At 39.8% G+C, this 21,033-nt stretch overlaps 1 protein-coding gene across 1 annotated transcript; it reads left to right on the forward strand.

The window, feature by feature from the left end:
* Positions 1-10,050: 10,050 nt before the first annotated feature.
* On the forward strand, positions 10,051-20,445 carry HBEGF (heparin binding EGF like growth factor). Its single transcript, XM_063298660.1, has 6 exons — positions 10,051-10,333; positions 11,349-11,528; positions 14,813-14,978; positions 17,713-17,868; positions 18,707-18,798; positions 19,902-20,445. Exons 1-5 carry the CDS (start codon positions 10,300-10,302, stop codon positions 18,777-18,779), a joined length of 609 nt encoding a protein of 202 aa, XP_063154730.1. The 5' UTR covers positions 10,051-10,299; the 3' UTR covers positions 18,780-18,798; positions 19,902-20,445.
* Positions 20,446-21,033: the final 588 nt, after the last annotated feature.

Here is a 21,033-nt window from a genome sequence, read left to right on the forward strand (position 1 = left end):
AACTTCAGAAGGGGATTTATGGCCTGAAGCAAGCAGCAAGAGCATGGAATAAGAAGTTAAACCAAGTACTTCTTAAACAAAGTTTTGTTCAAGGCAAAGCTGATCCCTGTCTCTAACAAGACGCAGAAATGGCAGAGAGGTGTACATTTTTTGTTATGTGGATGATTTGATGATTTGCCACAATAACAAAAGAGACTTTGATGAAATAGTGTCCAACCTGAACAAAGAAGTAGAAGTCAAGCATCTGGGCAATGCCAGCTACTACTTGGGGATACAAATTGAAAAAGAAGAAGATGGAAGCTTTCTTCTAAGCCAGAAGCAAAAGATCCTAGAACTATTGGTGTCCTAACAGTCAGAAATCACGCTGAGACGAGGAATAGGTCTCTAGTGCTTTATTACTGCTACATAAGACAGAAAATCCTAACAAACTGAAGAAGCGTGGGAAAAACCCAGACAGATAAACCCCAAAAGTCAAGGCGGGTCTGATCTGTGTCTCTCTGAATGGCCACTTAACTCCTCAGTACTATACATGCGTTTTCCCCCCTGGATAGGGGCCCCTTCCTGCTCACCATCAGTGCTCATGACAGTTGGAGAGCTTAGGACTGGAAAATGCCAATCCTATTCCAATGCCAATGGAAACAGGTTTCCACAAGCAACAGGAACCTAGGGAACTTTTATCTGAGAACAATGGCTATAAAAGTGCCATAGGTAAGCTATTGTATCTAGCCACTACCACTAGGCCAGACATAGAAGCTGCAGTAAACGTTCTATGCAGAAAAACTAGCACACCCACACAGAGAGACTGGACTGGTGTTAAGCAGGTGGGGAGGTACCTAAAGGGCACTATACACCTAAAACTAAAGCTACCAGCCACTGACAATCCTCAACTAGTGGGGTTTACAGATGCAGATTGGGCAGAAGACATTACTGACCGTAAATCCACTAGTGGGTATATATTTTTCTATGGGGGTGGAGCAGTAAGCTGGGGAAGTCATAAGCAAGCTACAGTTGCACATTCATCCACAAAGGCGGAGTATGTGTCAGCAGCAGAAGCATGCAAAGAGGTTTCATGGCTCAAACTACTGCTTGAAGACATGGAATAGAGGAATCTACCCCTATTCAGGTCTACAAAGACAACCAAAGTTGTATTAGACTCTCACAGTCAGAAAAGATTAATGGGAGAACTAAACACATTGATGTTAAGTATCATGTAGTAAAGACTTGCAAGAGCAAGGAATAGTCAGACTAGACTATTGTCCCACAAGGAACGTGATTGTGGACATTCTCACGAACCTGTTGCCGAGGAGCAGTTACCAAGAACTGCGGAAGAAGTTGAACCTTGTGGGCTCTGAGACATGCTAACTTGAGAAGGGGTGTTGGAATTATCAGGGAGCAACTCAGCATTGTCTCATAAGCATAAGGGGATCGCTCTAGCAAATCGCATCTCTATTGTGCTTGTGGGATGTCACATGGGTCACCTGATTTCCACTTCTTGGGCTTGTGGATCAACAGTCTACATTATTTCGTGGGCAGGCATGCAAGCAGGGGGGCTTCAGAAGGCAGCTCCTCGCCCTTTCTATTCCACATAGAAAGTGTCTACAAAGAACCAGTGATGATTAAGTGCTTTCTATTATGAATCTACTTGTATCCAGATCTACTGAATAAAAGTAAGCTATCTCTATTTTCTTCATCTAACTACAGTATGAAGACTGAGTTTATTTCTGAACATAATTAAGCTTAATGTGCAAGTTCTCTTTTGGTTCATGCTTCTACTCTGCAAGATTGCTGTTAGCTGCTTGGAGTTCTTCTACTAACCTTTAAAAACTCCATCACTGATAAGTTGTCAGAAATGTATAATGGTGTAACTAATGTCTGTTGGAAATGTTTACAGGGTGAAGATACTTTGGTGGACTTGTGAGAAGGCTAAAAAGTTCTGGGATCAAATATGTATTATTATTCAAAAGATTCTCAAAGTAAATATACAAAGAAAACCAGAACTTTTTGTTTTGGGATTGATGGAAAAGGAATTAGAGAAACAACATGGAGTGTTGTTGTTATACATGATCACAGCTGCAAGACTGTTATATGCACAATGATGGAAAGATCCACAAATACCTACGGTTGAAGATTGGATTGTGAAACTAGTGGACTGGGCTCAAATGGATAAATTAACAGCTTTAATAAGAGATCATTCTGTTTCTGCATTTATATCAACTGGGCAACCAGTTTTGGACTACTTGCTTATAATAGAAAAAAATGATGTTTTGATTTTGGGTTTTAGAGATTAAATGGTTTGTTTTAATAGAAATGATGTTAAGATAGGTTAATTAATTGTAAGAGATTAGATTTGTAAATTTACCTACACGGTTATGTGACCAACCCAAAAGCATAGAGGAAGAAAACTTTTCTCTTAAGAGTCCAGCATTGCTATAAAGTGCACTGGCTTTTTAACAATTAAAAAAAAAGTAGTATAAACTCTTGGGTACTTTATAAAGCTTACAAAGTGCAATTTCTGCTCACAGATCCTTTACCAGAGAAGGCTCTGCTTATGTTGGGATAAATATGGCCCTACTATAGCAATGTTTTCAAACTGGCTTCACCAGGAATTATGGTAGAATTATTTTAATCCTTACTCTAATTTCATTGAAAACATCTCTCTGTCTCATTCTGTCTGACCACACACACAGATACACACACACACACACACACCTCTTTCCACAGAGGAAATGATGCATTATTTGTTCAATTTGTATGTGACTGCCCTAGGGATTTCTCCTGATCTGGAGATGTGGCTGTAACTGCTTGCACTTCATGCTTTTGTAACTGGATCTTGACATCAGATAATGTTGGTAGAGAGAGGCAACAAGTACTGGCTTTCCATGTGGAAGAGGTTTCTAATCCTAAAAATTCCCTTTGTCTTCAGTTTGGAGAGCTCTGCCTGATTATCTTAGCATCTTGTGATAATTCAGAAATGGACTGAAACTGAGGGAACAGCCAGATAGCTAGGTTAAAGTGCAACCCCCAGTCCTTCAGCTGGCAGAAAGGTATTTCAGCATAAATTTTTCCTCCTCAAAGGCTGAGCCCGACTGTTCCATTAACAAGGCCAGAGGAGATGCTGCAGTGAGATAAACAGTTGCCAACCACTTTTCTTAATGTATGCCAAGTGGGTGTAGGCCGGTGGTTTCAAAGGTAGAATTAGCCATCTGTCAAATCCCAGTAACACACCAGTGACTTGTAGTTGGGCTATTTCTGAACATAGGTCTAGCGCTCATTTGAAAGAGCGCTAAGCCCCTGTCTAGAAGTAGCCAGGCTAACAGTTCACAGGCACAAAGGAGAGGCATGGAAAGAAGTGTGAGGGAGCAATTGGTATATTCTCAGCCAGTGCGGCAAAGGAGTGGCAGTGCACCACAGGGCAGTGGCCAGCAGTACCACTAGTCTATGGAGAGGGGAAATGGTGTAGGAGTGGGGAAAATGGGGCCACCCCTCTCTACAGAAATAATAAAAGCAGGAAAAAGTACACAGAAACCTTCTTGCCAAAAACAGCAAAAACTCTATAATGCACTTGGTGACAGAAACAGTGACACACAGCTGGCAGAAGCCACCTCTGTTTCCCAGTTTAGATTGACCTTCTGTGCCCCCTAGCACTGGCGTTAAACCTCTGTGTATACGGCGCCCTGGTAAGATCTTACTGAGCATTAAGTGGCAGATGCCTCTGCCAAAGCAAGGTATCCAATCTCTCCTGCAGCCCAGGAGAGGGCAGTGATTAGCAACTAGAGATGGGAGCGTACAGTATGTCTGCAGCAGACCAGTGTGGCCAAGGGGAGCTGGGCAGACTCCTGGGCCTGCTCCATCAGCAGCAGCATCAATGAAACATTTATTTATTGCATTTTTCCACCATCCATCTCAACCATGACTCTGGGCGGCACATGTTTGATCAGGCCAACATCAAAGATTGTGCAGAAGAGGGAAAGTGCTACTTTTGGAATAGCTAAGGCAACTTGAAGCTGCCTCAGCTTTGGGATGGGGGTGAGATGAAGGCAATGTCATGAGGTAATGTCACATAAAAACAATTACTGGGACATGTTCATGTTGCGATTAGGGGGATGTGAGGATGAACCTTGAGAGAACTAAGTAATTTTATTTTTCATGGAAGCCAGGATTCTATAGCTGTTTTTAAAAGGGTAACTAATTTTGGGAAGAGACTTTTTATTAGTTTATTTTATAAATAGACAAGCCAACCCCTGATAATTCAGTAGGAACACATAGAATGGTGTTGTTTTCATTATTATGGAGCTGCTTGATTTGAAAGTTTTTCAGAACTGATTTTGTCAAAATTTATTTATTCTACCTTCATATTGTTCAATTTCTTTGAAATAGCTGTGATTTTGGTGATTGATTTTACCGCTTTTCTTATATCCCAGTGCTGGTGTCTTCATTGATGCTGTGCTATAAATTAGTTAATTAGTTTCAGCCAATGTATTTGTTTCAATATTTTCTACTATCAAATTTTTATGTTGCTGAACTTTGGTAGTTACTGTATATTCTATTCATCTTTTTCTGTAGTGGAAGCCTTTCCCTATGGTTTGAATTTTTCATACATTCAATTGTTTTTCTTTTCAGTTGCATCTGTCTGCCAGAGCTAATGTTCACCCTTCTTTTGCTCAGTGTTTTCATATCTTTCATCATAATTATCTGATTGAGAACTTAATTAAATGTGATGTTGCAGTTCAAAAATTTCATTCATTTGATGATCTTCATTTTCATTTTCAGTGTTGTTTATACTATCAGCATTCTCAGCTGTTTTTTCTAATTCTTGCAATTCAAGGTTTTGTCCTAAGGATAAATTTTCATTGATCCATTAATTGCTGGTATTAATCCAGTAACTGTTGGTAAGTATGTTTCCAAATACTAAACATTTTTGAAATCCCCTAGTTTTAGATTTGATTTGAAATAGCAATCAATTGCTTGGTTTTCTTCAGTTGATCATTTATTTCACGTCACTGGTTCTTCCAGTTGCTTTGCAGCTACCACCCTGCTTGCCCACACATGAGTAGCTAAGCCCTGTAGTCTATTCATGAACTGGTGCTCAGGAGCCATTGTGTGAATTGTGTTCTCTTTTTTTGGCCCAGACAATGAGCAATCCAGTATGGAATTTTTGTGTGTTCACTATTGAAAATGGACTATACTTTCTGGCCTCTCCTCTAAGACCTGTCTGGCATGGTTGAACCTGCCCGTAGCTAAAGCACTACCAGCATAGTTCCTGGTGAAGTGGCGATCCGTAAGGGGGATTATGATGATTGTTACCCATGGCAATCAGGGCTGTTTTTTAAAACCTCCATTCTTTTAAACATCTGTATGAAGACATTGGGAGAAATTATGAGGGATATGGGCTGGGCTATTAGTAACATGCAGATGACACCCAGCTTTACCTGTTTTTCATTTAATAAAGATGAGGCAGTTAGCATTTTGAATCAATGCCTGGGCAGGGTAATGGACTGAATAAGAGACAATAAACTGAGATTCAGTCCAGACAAGAGAGTCAGAGATACTGTTTGTGAGTGGTTCATCTGTCTAGTCAAATGAAGATCACCTAGAAGGAACAGCATCGTCCCCAAAGGTTAAAGTGTCCAAGTGGCCTCAAGAGTTTGGAATGCCTCTTATCAGTTTTGGCAAATACCCCAGCGGGAACAGCTGTACACAATCTTTCAACCTCTTGTTCATAAAACCTTTATCTTTTCCACATTTTGGTGGTTTAGAACCTTGGTACTGTTGTAATGAATTGGGATTTTATGTCACGGTGCTCTTTTCTATGTAGCTTTTATATAGCTTTTATGTTGTTCTAATGCTTTTATATTGTTTCTATATTGTTTTACATTTTAAATATAAATACAGTACCAGCAATATTAATAGTAAAAATAAACAGTTCATGGTGTATTACAAATGTGCCACAAAGGAAGAGTACTATTTTATTAATGTGTCCTCAAAAGCATTTCAAATATACTTTATTTCTGGAGGAAAACCTAGTTGATATAAAAAGGACTTTCCCACACCTTCTTATTATCTATGTGTAATACCTGTGAGTGAGTTCCAGAACATTCTTTCAGGGTAGATATTAGGTGGAGCTTGCCTAGAACTTTCCCCAGATTTGGAAAGAAACTTTTTTATAGCTTTCCTTGTTCCTTGCTACAAGTCTTGCTGCAAGATGGCCATTAGCCAAGTAGGTGATGAGCCATAATCGCAGCACTGTCATCTCAATCTTATCATCTGTGGAAATCTAGCAGGAAGCAAAGAAGGACCTCTGGATCTGGCAAAGGGATTGAGAATTCATGGATTTCTTTCAGTAGTGCTATTGACTTAAAAGCACCACTGAAAGAAGTTCGTGAATTCCCAATCCCCATTTTCATTTAAGACAAGTATTAAAGAAGCTGCATAATAGTCCATGTCTTTTTTTTAAAACGTATAAAAACAAAACCAGTGATAGCCATGTTAATGTGAGGAAAGAACTCCAAACTATTTTCACTTACCAAAGAATTTTTTCTTTCTTTATTGAATAAAACAGAAGATTAAAAAAATAAAACAATAACAAAAAAGGAGATAAATTATAACTTAAGATAAATTATAACTTAAATTTATTTAAGTTATATAAAATTATAAATTATTTTATATAACTGTTATAAACATAACAGTTTATATAAAAGTTGACCATATTTCATTGTAATTGTCCATTGTAATTGTCCATTTAGGCAACTTGTTCATATGTTGCAAATAGAATCAGGTCTAAAATCAGGGGTAATTGGGGTTATTCCATTGTTGAAGAACAAACCTCTTCACAATAATTAGGATACTGAGCATCCATTTCCATTGTCCAGTTGCCAATTTCCATGACAGAAATTTGAAATATAAATAAAATAAACAAATATAGTTCAAAGGAATAGTGTGCATCCCAAAATATTAAACTTTATTTTAAAGTCAAATTTATATATGTAATCACTTCTTACCAAACATAAGAACTTTAGGACATTGCAAAAACATGTTCTTTAATGAAGCACCATTCTGGTTGCATCTCCGACAACACAATGATTTTACTTAGTCCTTTTCTGTACAAACAAAATGGGGTCCAATAATTCTGAAATATTGTTTTTGTTATATAAGCTTAATCTGAGATCTAGTGAGGTTTTTGGTATTAAGGTTAAAACATTTTTTCATTGTTTAGATAAAATGGGGGTCTCTTTATTCCATTCAGTCTTTAAAATCTGCATATCAAATTGTTTTATTGGTAACAGATATTTAAAAGACTGTGGGCTTTTCGGTCTGATAAGATTTAATAATTCCTTCTAATAATTTAGGTTTCTGAGGCTGAAAATGGCACTGGTCCAAACTGAGATGTACTGAAACAAATGTAGTAATTGTAAAAACTGCTGGGGGAGGGGGGAATGATAAACAATATTTATCTTTTAATATAGGAAAGGATAAAAACAAGTCATCTGCTAGCTGATACAGACTTCTAGGAAATATGAAATCTTGCACCAATTTAATTGATTTAATAAATTGGTTTAATAAATTAAATTAAACCTCACTATGGATAAAAAGCAAAGACATTCATGTTGGTTCATGAGGAAAGAAAATCCAAAATCCACAGAAGGGCAAGACCTTCATTAGAAGCATCCTAAATTCCACAAAGATGTGTGATTGTAAAGGTTCTCCAGTGGCTTTAAATTAAGCTTTTTGATTGATTATTTGCCATCAAGTCATTTTTGACTCCTAGTGACTAGATAGATAGATAAAGCTAGATGGTACAAAAAAGTAGGAACTGGAGAAGTAAAAAGTCCAGAAATTAGATAAGTATACTAGGCCTAATTTGACATCCTGAACTTGAATGTTTCAAGTCCAGGAAATTTTTTTAAATATCAGAACATTGTTTGAGAAGTTTTCTTGTACCACAGCACAAAACCACAAAGGGTCTTTTCCCTAGTATGTCCTGAAGAGAACAATAATGTATTGACATCTTGCTTTTTTGGAAACTGTGTTCAGAGTAGCTTACCAAACAATATATATAATGCAAAAGGCAAAAATATAGTAAAAGTCATTTACCTTGACAACAACAATTCACACATAATACAGAACTGATAAGTGGCGCTGGCAAGAATTCATCAATCACATCATCAAAGCCTGTCAAAATAAATGTTTTCAATACAATTGAAAGGAGCAGGTATTGGAAGAGTGCTTAGGAAACAAACCATGTCAGCACAGAAACAAGGCTGATCTCAATGTGCATTTCAGAGAGATCACATTTTCTCCGGATGAATCAGAGCTGGCAGATTGGTTACATGTTAGTAAAAGTTGCTCTTTGCAACTACTACCACTTAAGCATGCCAAGAAAAAAAATCGATTCAGAGCATACCCACACTACATGCCAACCCTTACTCTTTTGAAAGGTGCTGCCTCATCCAGAATGGATTTAATCACTTTTTAGACAGCTAACATCCTCAGCAGCTCCAACCTGCTGGGATGTCCCCCATCCATTCCTAGATTGCCTCAGACAGGAGTTAATCACTTCCCCCTGCCCTTGCAGGCTTGGGAGAGGTAGTGTGTCATCCACAGACTGATGAGCTAAGAGTCCAAAACTCCAGATGAAGTCACCTGTGGTTTCATGGAGGTGGTAAAGAAGTAAGTCCTCAGTCACCCTTAGGCCAAAAGTCATCAGGTAAAACTGGGGCTCCCAGCAATGCCTTCTGAGAAAGACTCTTCAAGAAGGAATAACCCCATATCGTGATCTCCCACCATGATCTCCCACTTGAGTAAGGAAGATCTGGTCCACAACAGTAATTATTAGCATCATTCAATTCAAGAATAACTTACTTAAAAAGGACCTTACTGCAACCTCCTTATAACAAGTGGAAACTACCATTTCTTAGAAAGAGATGTTGAATTACTCCCTAGAGAAATCAAACTAGACAAGCCTAATATGACTGCTTTAAGGAGCTATGCCAGACAAGAATCACGTAAGCCTGGTTTAAATTCTTTAATGAACATGTAATGTACTCAGTGTCAAGACACTGAAGTCTCCAAGATGAACTGAACAGAGGGAGAGACATTAACCTTCACCCCTGGCTTGCTAAAAACATGCTGGGGAGAAGGATGAGGAAGATGAGGGATGACCCCAACCACTCTCATTAGCAATATGTATCACTCACTTCCCCAAATTCTGAGATCCAAGTCCACTATAGCATTATTTATTATATTAGAGTAAAATGTTCCTGTATTTATTAGGTCCTTACACACACATGGAGTTTCCCCATTTTGTACCTTACCATAGTATTTCAATCCAGAGAAGTCCCTTATATTTATGGAAGGAGGGGTTGTATTTTAAGAAAGGAAGGGAACAGAAAATGCTTTCTAGCTCCTACATTTCTCCCTGTTGAAGAGCTGGTTTTATGTTACAGAAATAACCCAATTCTGATAGTACTCTGTGAGTCCATTTCATCCCACCCTGGTAATGGGATCTGCTCAGCCCCTCCATTTCCAGAATCCAGCGGGGGCAGGGACCGGGGAGGCAGGAGCAGCTCAACACCCTATCTGTGATACAGGACATGGCCTGGAATGTTCCAGGAAAAGGAGTCTATTGATGCTGGCTTAGCAATGTAGCCAATACAAATACCAGCTCCGTGCTCGAGAGTCTGTAAAGAAACACTTTCTGATTTCACTAATCTTGGCAACAACCCGATAAGGTAGGCCACGACAGTTCCGGGTTTTGTAGGTCACTAGGAGGGCGGCGGCGGGTCGTTCTCTAAAGAGTGAAGGATAGAAGCTGACACTCCAAAAAGCGGCTAAAAGTCGGGGAGACGCCATTTTCCCCGACGAAATGGAATCGGGTGACGAGCCAGCCAGAAGAGGCGCTCCGACCCCCGCCGCAGCCGCGCCCGAGGGCGAGGCGAGGAACTCCTCCCCAGCGACCGCACCGCAGGAGAGCCCGCGCTCTCGCCCAGGGAGTGGGCGTGGCGGCCACTGACGAGTCCTGCTTGGCCTGGCCCCTCCGGCCGGGAGCTGCCCTCCCAGGGGCACTGGGTGGCTTTACGCCGAGTCAGCCAGGCAGTAGGCGGTCGGCAGTGGCACGGGGCTGCGTCTGCTTTGTCTTGGACCCGGGAGCAGCCGCCGCGACATCTGGACGAGCCCGCCCCGGCCGGTTGGAGCACTCCGCCTTGCGGAGGCGGTCCGGGAATAACAAGCCTGCCTTTAGAGCCCCGACATCGGACCGTGTAGGACCGAAGCAAGCGGCGGTGGCAGCAAACCTTGCCAGGAATGGTGATGATCTCGAGCGTTCTTCTGGCGGCAGGTAAGCCGGAGGACGGGAGAAGAAGTTCGCGCCTGAACGGATGCAAACCTAGTCCTGGGCGTGAGTGTTGCAGACTGCACCTGCGCTGGAAGGAGGGCGAGCGGGTCGCTGCATGGACGGAACAACTGGACGCTCTAAGTCATGAAGCTGCGTTGGTCGCAGTACATGCTCTCGTCTAAGCCAGTATGAGACCTATTTCTGCCTGGTAATGGCACCGAAAATAAAACAAAACATGATTGGTAGTCCATTCACACAGTTGCCTGGCGGTTTTCTGAGAAGCTGTCTGCCCGGCCGGGGCTTCTTTGCACTACTGCCAAATTTAGCTTGTTTTGATAGCCAATATGGGGCTATATGATAGCACTGAATCGCTGGGATGGGTGTAGATGAAAGGGATGTGTTCTGAATCCCGTTAACAAATCCCCTGAAATATCCGAGAGACTGTGTTCTGTAAATGTAATTTTCAAATTACGGAAAGTTTATAACCGTCTTTGACTCTTCGTTTGGTAAATTTCTCCTAATTTTAAAATGGTGCTTGGAGGTATTTTCAGATCAGAATGTTTTTGCATTTGTTGCAAACTCCCTGAGCTTGAGAGTCTACTAGGCAAATAGTTGTACAGAGGAATATGAGCCTCCTCCTATGTGCTGCACTTGTTGTGTTAGAGAGTTGGAGTACAAGCAGTCTGTGTGTGTGTGTTTGGTGGTCATGTGGTTATGAAAATATGAGTACACATACTATACTTAGTGCATTTATGTGCCATTCACATGTAAGTGTGTCTGGCCTTCATTTATATCTTGTTTTGCTCATGCCTTTGTTTTTTGTTGCACTGTGGTTCTATAAATAACTTTGCCCCTCCTGCAGTGCAAGTTGATTTTGCCCTGTTCTGTGAGAGAATTACATGACAAACTTCAGCTTTGCTTAATTTGGGGGGAGGGGGGATTTAGACTCCAACATTTGGATAATATTAGAATGCCTAGATTTGGAGGGGTACTGAAACATCCTTATTTCTACTTGTAGTTTGTGCCATCCTGGTGAATGGGGAGGGGATTGGCATACTCCAGAATGAAGCTTCCAGGAGAGAAAACAGAGAAGACTTGACAAATCTCCATCTCCGTCCACCCCCAAAGGCTTTGGAATATGTAGGAGAGAGAGATGGTTTATTATCCCAAGGAGATAACCTGAGTGAACTCCCTCAAGGTATACCTAAGAATGCTAATATTTCTCCTGTTCCCTGTACTGTGTAAATGGTTGTGGCTGTAAGCAACACATACATGAACGGGTGAATGGAAGATCTCTGAGAGCAATCATTAATAAAGGTTGTTACCTTGCATGCTGTCTGGAAAAGGAGCACATCTGTTATTTCTCGAGGTCATTGACTTTACTTACATTAACTGGCAGTTGCTCATTTTGATTACTTACATCAATATGTGTAATCATACCTACCTCTGAACTCTGTTGTGGCTTTTAAGTCACAGAAAGTATGCTGATGCTGGGAGGTGAATATTTTCAAAGACTTGGGACATCATTCCAATTTATGGAATACAATTTTATTATAAAGGACAACATTGGCTCCTATAAACCTCATTCACTTTTAAACAGATGGAAGAGGAAGGCCAGACAGGATCTCAGCACAGGCATCCTGAAACTTATAAATGTATTTTTAAGGCTACATAAATTCCTTAAATAAATAAATAAAATATATATTACTGTGTTATTTTTTTGTGCAAGATGTTATGCAACCCTATCTCTGTTTAAGTAAAGGTAAAGGTTTCCCTCGACGTAAAGTCCAGTCGAATCATGCCACATTTTTATTGTACTGTTTTATATGTGTGTAAACTCTAGCCACAGGAATGATTCTTAAGGGCAAGTGAGGGAACTGCAATGAAATGTTCCCATGGAAATTCTTGCCATATTTGCTTGATGTCAGAGTGTGCTGATATTTTAGCCATTCCTTATTTATATGTTCTGAACTGTTACCCTAGGGGCCCTAATTTGAGTCAGCCACACATTTCAATTCTTACCAGTTATTAGGACTGCTACCTCTGCCACCCACAGCTTTAAGTCTTCTAGTGAAATATTACCACTTGCTTTCCTCAAGTCCCTGCCACTTGTAGCTTGTATGCTACTTTAGTTTTTTAATAGCATAGCAAACGGAACAGCTATATGGACTACTGCTAGTTGGTTCTCTCTCACTTTTATAGAGATGTAATATGCTCTCTTGGTGATTCTTTCTACTTCACTAATTTTCCTCCAAGGATCTGCAAACTTGGTGACATCAGTATTTCCCTCCCTCTTCCTCCTCATCCCATTGACAAAACATCTTTCATCTTATGGCAACATTTTCTAGCCCTGATACTCCATTGCAACAGTATTCTTAAATATAACAAAATAAGTCTTTCTGGGTGGCATTTTCACTACTGTATAGAATTAAAGTCAGTGGGAGATTTGAGAAAGAGTTAACTGGGGAATAATGGTCCTGGCCATGTAGAATCTATTGCTTGTCCCCTCATGTTAATTGCTTTATGTGTGGGTCTGTCCAGACAGAAGTATTTATTTTCCAGTCTGTAAATGCTGTCAATTGATGAGAGGATCCACAAATGACTCACAGTTCCTCTCCCACACAGTGTGGCTCTTCTTACCTTACTGGGTTTAGTCACTAGGGCTAAGTTGTGCCATCTGGGGGCGTCTAGCTTGGGTTTCCATTTCATCCTCTTTGCCTATTTATGTCTGGAGACCCTAGCATGCTTTCTGCCAAATACTGATGCCCATGAAATACTTGTTAGCAAATGTGTGGGAAGAACACTGAGCTCCCTTTCCTAACTAGGTTGACCATTCAGCATTTCTTTGGATTTCCATGCAACTAAGACTGCGTATCCAGTCTTTTTAGTCATTGAGAGTCCTTAATTGCCGCGGGGGCGGGGGGAAGGGAAGAGAAAATCATTCAAAGTGCACCTGCTTTCCTTCTAGTTTCTGAGGTCTGTGATATATAATATATTTCATTTACATTTCTGGAAATCTGTTCGGTATGTAGTGGATATAGAATAGTTGAACGCCTCCACCTCTCCCTGCCACTTTCTAGTTGAACTAAAGGTGAGGATCTGTAGCTGGGGTCCAGCATCACTAATTGCATGATAAGCAGCGAGCTATGCTATAAAGACTCCCACAAATGAAGCTCAACTGCTCTTGATAACCCAATGGAAATGCTTTGCTATTGCCTTCTTCCCTGTTTTTTCAACTTCCTAGTCTGATCTACAACCGTAGGGCTTTCTGGTGGTCTCTCATTCAAATACTAACCAGATCTGACTCTGCTTAGTGTTTTTGAGATCAGGTAACCATGCCTGCTAACATTATTACCTAATGGGAGTTATGAGCAATTGTAACTTTGCTCAGTAAGAATGATTTCCTTTTGTTAATAGTAAACACCCTAGCTATTTATTTTGACAGTTATGCTGCTGAATGTGTTATGCCTATTCTGACTCAAGCTTGGTTTCATGGAACTACCATTTGGGCCAAAGCACACCATTACACAATGAAAATCAACACAATTTAATTGTAACTTTACACAATGGTACCTTCTAGACATGACTCGGTGCTTGCACAGGGGACCTTTCACTTCATCTTCTCCTTTGCTGTTAACAGTCAGGCATGGAGGAGCAGGATAAAGGACAAACAGGGCTCTTAATCTTTTTTCTACTAATTATTTTCCTCTTCCCATAAGGTCTTATCCTGCCTCTTTCTTGATGCATATTGTCCTTTTTTGGTAACATGCTGCATGGGAAAAGCAACTTAACTCTATGTATGACTCCACTGTAAATTTAGCATACTGTAAGTCAGCCGTTGGTTAATTGTGTCAGACCTACTTTAGGAGGACTGTGAACAGCATTAGGCAAAAACCCAGAAAAATTAAAGGCAAATAGCAGTACAATCTCTTGCTTCTCTGCATTGTGGTGACCAGCATGAATGAAGCAAACCTAGGCATATGTAATACAGAATGCCTTTTCTGAATGTTCTAGTAATGTGTGCATGAGTCCTAAGTTCATAACTGAAAACTGCAGTTATGCCACAGAAAGCTCTTGAGGTTGCATTGAGGCTAGACATGACAGGAACAAATGTTCTTATGTGAGTCTCAAATGGATCCCACTTTGAATTCTCCAGCTGTCATTCAGGCAATGTAGGCTCTACCCAAAATGACAGCTTGGATCTGTCATTTTGCAAACTGTGTTTGGGGAGGACACAAGGTTAGCTTGTGTCCTCCCCATCTTACCATGAATTTTTGCCCATCTTACCATGAATTGTTAGATGAAACCTCATTTCGGGGGGAAGGGGTACATTTACTAATGGGCATCATAGCAGAACTTAATTTTCTAGAAAAAATGGAAGGGCTAATATCCCCAAACCAATTTGGGCTATAATGGCTGGGAAATCCTCTGATATTCTAATACATGATAACGTGAAGTTAGTGTTTTTCCTTCTTTTCCCAGTTGCTTTCATGTCCAAGCCACAAGATCCTGTGACTCCAAATAAAGGAGGGAAGAAAAGGAGGAAGGGAAGAGGAAAGAAGAGAGATCCCTGCTTGGGAAGATACAAGGATTATTGTATTCATGGAAAATGCAAATATATTAAGAAACTCAAATCTCCATCTTGTATGTAAGTTACTTATACTATTTATATCCTGAAAAGGTGAAAGGTCCCCTGTGCAAGCACCAAGTTGTGTCTGACCCTTTTGCGACGTTTTCTTGGCATACTATAGTGGGGTGGTTTGCCATTGCCTTCCCCAGTCATCACCTTCCCCAGCAAGCTGGGTACTCATTTTACCGACCTCGGAAGGATGGAAGGCTGAGTTGACCTGAGCCAGCTACCTGAGAATCCAGCTTCTGCTGGGATCGAACTCGGGTCGTGGGAAGAGTTTCGGTTGCAATACTGCCGCCTACCACTCTGCGCCACACAAGGCATATATTTATATCCTGCAATATTTAATTGCATACAGTGAAAACTATAGCTGTATTGCCGATTTATTTTCCAGTTAAAAAAATTGGTAGAAGTACATACTGATACTAGAGAGCTATATATTCAAAGTCTCATTTTTTTTTTAAAAAGGCTAAGAACGGCAGTCTATTCTTTTGCATAATACAGTACCATCTAGTACTTACAGTTGCATGTTTCAGTTGGTTGGATCTGAACAGCTGTAACTGTATCAGAGGTAGACTGTAAACAATGGATTTTTGTAGTACATTCTAGGTAAAAGCTACAACCTAGAAGTATACGTAGTAGTCATCTGGCTCTCAGTGTAGTTTTATAGTACTGTCCAGAAAGACAACTTGACTATACCTGACTACTGTTTTGTTTACAATTCTGTCTCTCATCTCTTCTTTTACTGTTATTCCGTATTTTATCTGAAGGTTGAAGGTGGCAGATATTAGCTATGTGCTATTATGTGTTCAAAACATACAGCCCCAGCTTTTCTACATGCATCACACACACACCCCTAGAAGGGATTATGCTTGTGAGTGTGACACCATGATTTATTTATTTATGAATCAAATTTATCACTGCCCATCTCCCAAAAGGGACTCTGGGTGGTTTACAATAAAACATAAATAAAAATATAAAACTGCTGCTTTCATCTCTGTGACAAAAGTAGTGAGATCCTATGGGTGCTACTGCACAACTCACATGCATAGTGGCTAGGCTAATCCTTTCCTCAGCCACTGTTTTACCATAAATAGCTCTTCTTCAGCTAATCCAGGAGCTGCTAAAATGCTGTAGTGAGAACAGTTGTGTCTATTTGACCACTGCACTCCATGTCTAGAGCCAGAAGGAGAAATAAAGCATTATTTAAATCTCATCAAAGCTGTCTGTCTGTCTATCTGATTAATGTATTAGCACCTCAGTTGCCAAAGGAACTCAAGGTGGTTGTGAAGGAATGTGGGCTTCACTCAGAGAAAAGAGAGGGAAATGCGAAGCCATTGCAGAAAACATATCTAAGTCCTGGGACAGTAGAAAACATGAGAAAGAATCTAAAAAAAAAAACCCCTCCACTTTGATTGTGTCAGGTATAAGTTGAAGCAGAGAAAGCTTTGACAGGCTTTCAGGATTCTATTACATTATCCTAACCACATTAAAGTACATTCCAAGACTCTTAACAACTCCTGTTTCCTGGCCTCGCCTACTGTGAAGGGGTGATAGCAATGTACACAGTAAAACTAAAACAGAAGAAAAACTTCTGCAACAGCTCTCTGTATATATAAGTATACACCTTACATTAGGACAAACAGTGCTATAAAACTCACCAAGTTTTATGTTATGAATCACCCTTCCCAATTTGTGAGTTCAAACTAAGTCTACTCTCAGTATGGCTTAGCATGTCAAGCAAATACATCCTTATTCTTTTTAGGAAGCATATTTTTGTCTGAAAGAAATATTTTAAGTGTTCTTACTGTGGAAGGCAATAAAGTGAGAAAGAATGAATCAGTGAGTGAGAGCTGTGAACACATGAATACTCTGCTAAGCCTGTTCTCTGATAATTGGAAGAATAAATGTTTAGGCCTTAGAGCAGGGATAGGCAACAGGTACGGTTGGAAGCATGAGATGGCCAATTCCCAGAAAGGGAGGCTACTGAGGGAAGTCAGACATAGCTAACTACAGAGAAAAAAGGCATTGGCTGGAAGGTGAACTAGCTTCTTAGGATGTGGTCTCTCAATTAATAAGATACTAAAGGCAGATGCTTTGACTTGCAGCATGCCTGCTTGCTATTTCTTATATTAAAATAATATTTTAAAACGATTGGGAAGCAAGGGGTGTCTGGGGCACATTTATGCTCATGGGCATCATATTGTCTACCTCTGCCTTATAAAGATTTACTTATTTCCTATCTGCAACTTGGCATTTTTAATTCTATAAATTCCTTGTACAATAACAATTCTACATAATAATAACAACAAATCACTTCTGTTTACAAGCGTACCCTCTGCAGGCTTGGCCTGGTTAAAACCTAAATAGATTTCCAGAAAAATCTTCTGAAAGAGAACTTTGTACAATTAATTTGTGGGGTGGTGACTCTACCTGCTTTTTGACTCTTGGATGAATTAATATGCATGCTTAGGATGTCAGTATACAAAACAATCTTTACAGGGTGTGGATTACAGTCAGCCACTGGAAATCTCAACAAGAGAGCAGTGGAGAAGAGGCTTGATGGATTGTAAATTGGGAGCATAGCTTTTATTCATTTATTCATTCAATTTAGATGAAAGGAGCCAGGTGTGTCAATGGCAGATGTTACTATAACCCTACAGATAAGCTTCATGCATTGATTTTTACAAATCATTAATTTCTAGATGCCAGGAAGATTTTGACTGATTTTTTACAAATCTTTAATTCCTAGATGCCAGGAAGACTACCATGGGGAGAGATGCCATGCCCTTAGCCTTCCAGTGGAAAACCGCTTTGATAGTTATGATCGCACAACTATCCTGGCAGTCACAGCAGTGATTCTGTCATCCCTGTGTCTTATCATCATTGCAGTATTACTGATGCTCAGGTAAGTAGTTTCATGGGATTGAGGAGAAGGGTGGAGACACAAGGCTGCCTTCTGCTTATGCTGATTTGGAAGTGTGGGTGCCATGGAGGCAGAATGTGTGTATTTGTATAATCTCTGTTTTTCTGAAGATCTCTGAGTGGTTTATATTATATCTATAGCCCCTCATTCAAAACAGTTTATAAGGCACTTCAATAATAGAAATATGATGTGTGCTTTATGACCATTTTCTGAATGTTCTGTCTCTAAAGCAAATTAATTTTAGGATTTCTATGGAATCTGAGCTCCTGAAAATATTGGCAGATCCAATTAATTGTATTAAATATGTACAAAGGTTGTAGTTCTTGCCTGCCTCAGCTTCCCAGCAGCCCTAAGGATCGTTCCCATTTCTGAAGGGAAACTGAAACTGGTATATTTGCCCAAGACTTTCTACTGTGTATACCAGAATTTAACTGAGATTTGCTTTATTCTATTTCCCCTTAATTTGATTTCAATACAGCCTCTGAGAAAGGCAGAATATATCTTTATGACAAATAATTTGTTGAAATTTGAATCCTCTTCATTTTTCTGCTTTGACCATATGACTTTAGAAATTAATATTCAACTACTTTTTCCATTATTTACTGGCAATCAGGATACCTCACAAGGGCCAGCTGGTGAAGGACTGAAGTCCAGTTTTAGTGCAAAGTATTCTGTATTTTGTGGTGGTCCTATCCCAAAAAATGCAGGATGGGATTTCCCGTATTAGATCCCCAGGATTAGGAATAGAACAACCATCAGTCCTCTTTGAATATCGGTGTAGGTTTGGAAAAATCTTGGGTCTTCGTTTTGGATTTTCCAGATGTCACAAACAAGGAGTATATGATGTAGAGAATGAAGAGAAGGTTAAATTGGGCATCACTGTCAATCACTGAACTGTCCAAGAACTGCAAGGTAACCCTTTCAGCATATAGCTTCTGGGTAAACTGGGCCTTGTGTTTGTTGGTATGAGGAGAGACTATTTAATGGGTTTGGTCCTTCCTCTCATGTGGCAAATCAGCATAAGGAGGAAATGCCTGTAATACTGGGTTGAATCATAACAGTTTCTTTAGAGACAACTGGGAAATTTAAGAAAGCAGAGCTAAATGTTACTGATTGTTTCTACTGTTGCATTTTGTCTCCCTGGGCTCGCTTGCCCAGCAATAGATCTGCTGAGACCTACTTTACATACAGTAGTGTCCTACCTAGTTGTGATGAACTAGTTGTGATGCATGGGGGAGGAAACAGGACTATTACAAAAGAGACACTTCAGCCCAAGGGAGGGGGAAGTGTAAGAGTAACTCTGCCTTAGTTATGCCAGATCTAAGTTGATCTGAAGAACTGCTTTAGCAGGCTTTTTAGATTCTGTACTTTACCCTACCAACAATATAGATCTTTCCAGAAATCCAAGTAGTCCTGATTCCTGAATTTGCCCGCCTCACAGGGCTTGACAGCAGTCAGTCCCTTTGCTACTGCAGTCCAGGGACTTGTTCCAACTTCCTTTTTCTGAAAATTTCTGCAGCTGAGCCACATTTTGTTTTAGGTATACATTATTCACCCCTTTTGCCATTCTATGGCAGCTGCTATTTCCTATTTCCGCTGCATTCCTTCAGAGACTGTAGACCAGAGTTTGGAATATCAAAACTAAGTGTTGTGTTTTTCTCAGAGACCATTTCCTTTAAGAACATCCTGGATTTTGAAGATAAACACAATCCTCTTACAGCATTTCCCTAATCAAGTTAAATCCTTTAAGAGGGTATGACTGAATCTGCAGTAGGGGGCTAGCAGTTTGGATATGGTTAGTCCTGTTGAACTCCATGAGAATGCATCAATATAGGCCTCCAGCCCTTTATTCTGCCTTAGTCCTGAAATAGCTCCAGTTTATCCCAATTCTGTTTGGAGATGGCTGCCAACATAATGCTTGGGTAGGGTCATTCAAAAATGAATATTATACATCAGCTGTTGTGTAGAGTGAATTATTTGTTTTAACCTGAGGCATCCTTTCATTATAAATTCAGGTTTTATCAGTGAAACAAGTTCTACATTCACAGTCAAATGGATAAAACTCTTTCTAGGACATGCTTAAGGAGGAACTTGCATGAATGAAAACAACTTTTTTTTCAAGGGGATAATGCTTTGTTGAAGAAGCAAGTCATCTCTTTAAATTAGAAGAGCTCTCAGAAAAGCACATTTATTTGTGAAGGACTTGTTCACAATGTGCAGCTACAGCCCAAGAAGATTTGAAATTTGTCTTCTTACAAGTGGAAAATGACACTGTCACGAACCAAGCAAACAATGAACCAGGAAACTGGATTCTTCACAAAATTGCTGATGAATACTGCTCTGAGAAACTGTGAAAAACTCTCCTGAAGAGAACTACTTCTTGAACTTTATTTAATCTGAAAAAAATATTTAACAAGATGCTTCATTTTAAGTTATATATTTATTTTAGATACATTGTACATGTTATTTATTTAAGACTTAATCCTGTAGTCCTGAAATCAAAGGGAAAGACAGGAGTATTGTGCAGTGTGCTACTCTAATAAATAACCCTTTCTTATGCTTGCTGGCACTTGAATCCTGATTTAGAGATTAAAAGTGAAAAGCAACTATTTTTTACTGACACAATCTTATAATATCTAACATTTGGCAGAAATATATATAGTCTGGGCTCTAATTCCTATGGCAAATCTATTTGGACTTTGCTTAGAGATATATATTAATGAATTTGGCACTGACTGAAAACCTCAAAATATTTCCTCTAGAGGAGTCTAAAAACAATATAACTAATCCTGTCTCTATACTGTATAGAGGTTGTTCGGATTTCAGTCCTATCACTGATGGTTTGGCAAAGCTGAATTCTGCACTGTACTTTTTCTAAAGACATCTTTGGTCAGTATGCAAAGAGCTTAAAAACTCAAAGCAGATGTTTTGCTTAATTTGCTTTATTCTTACATTTTTATATTTTATTGTATTTCCTTACCTTGTTAGCTGCCAAGAGCCCTGCGATTGTGGCAGCAAACTATCAGATAGACAGACAAGGCAGAAAGAGATGGACGTCAGCCATTTGGGAAGTGTTCTGAGCTCAAAACATCTCTGCGTTGAGCTTGAAGCAGGTGCTTCAAGTTCCAAATGAGAGGGGAGGAACTT

The sequence above is a fragment of the Candoia aspera genome, chromosome 3 (genome assembly GCF_035149785.1).
Source record: "Candoia aspera isolate rCanAsp1 chromosome 3, rCanAsp1.hap2, whole genome shotgun sequence".
Lineage (NCBI taxonomy): Eukaryota > Metazoa > Chordata > Lepidosauria > Squamata > Boidae > Candoia > Candoia aspera.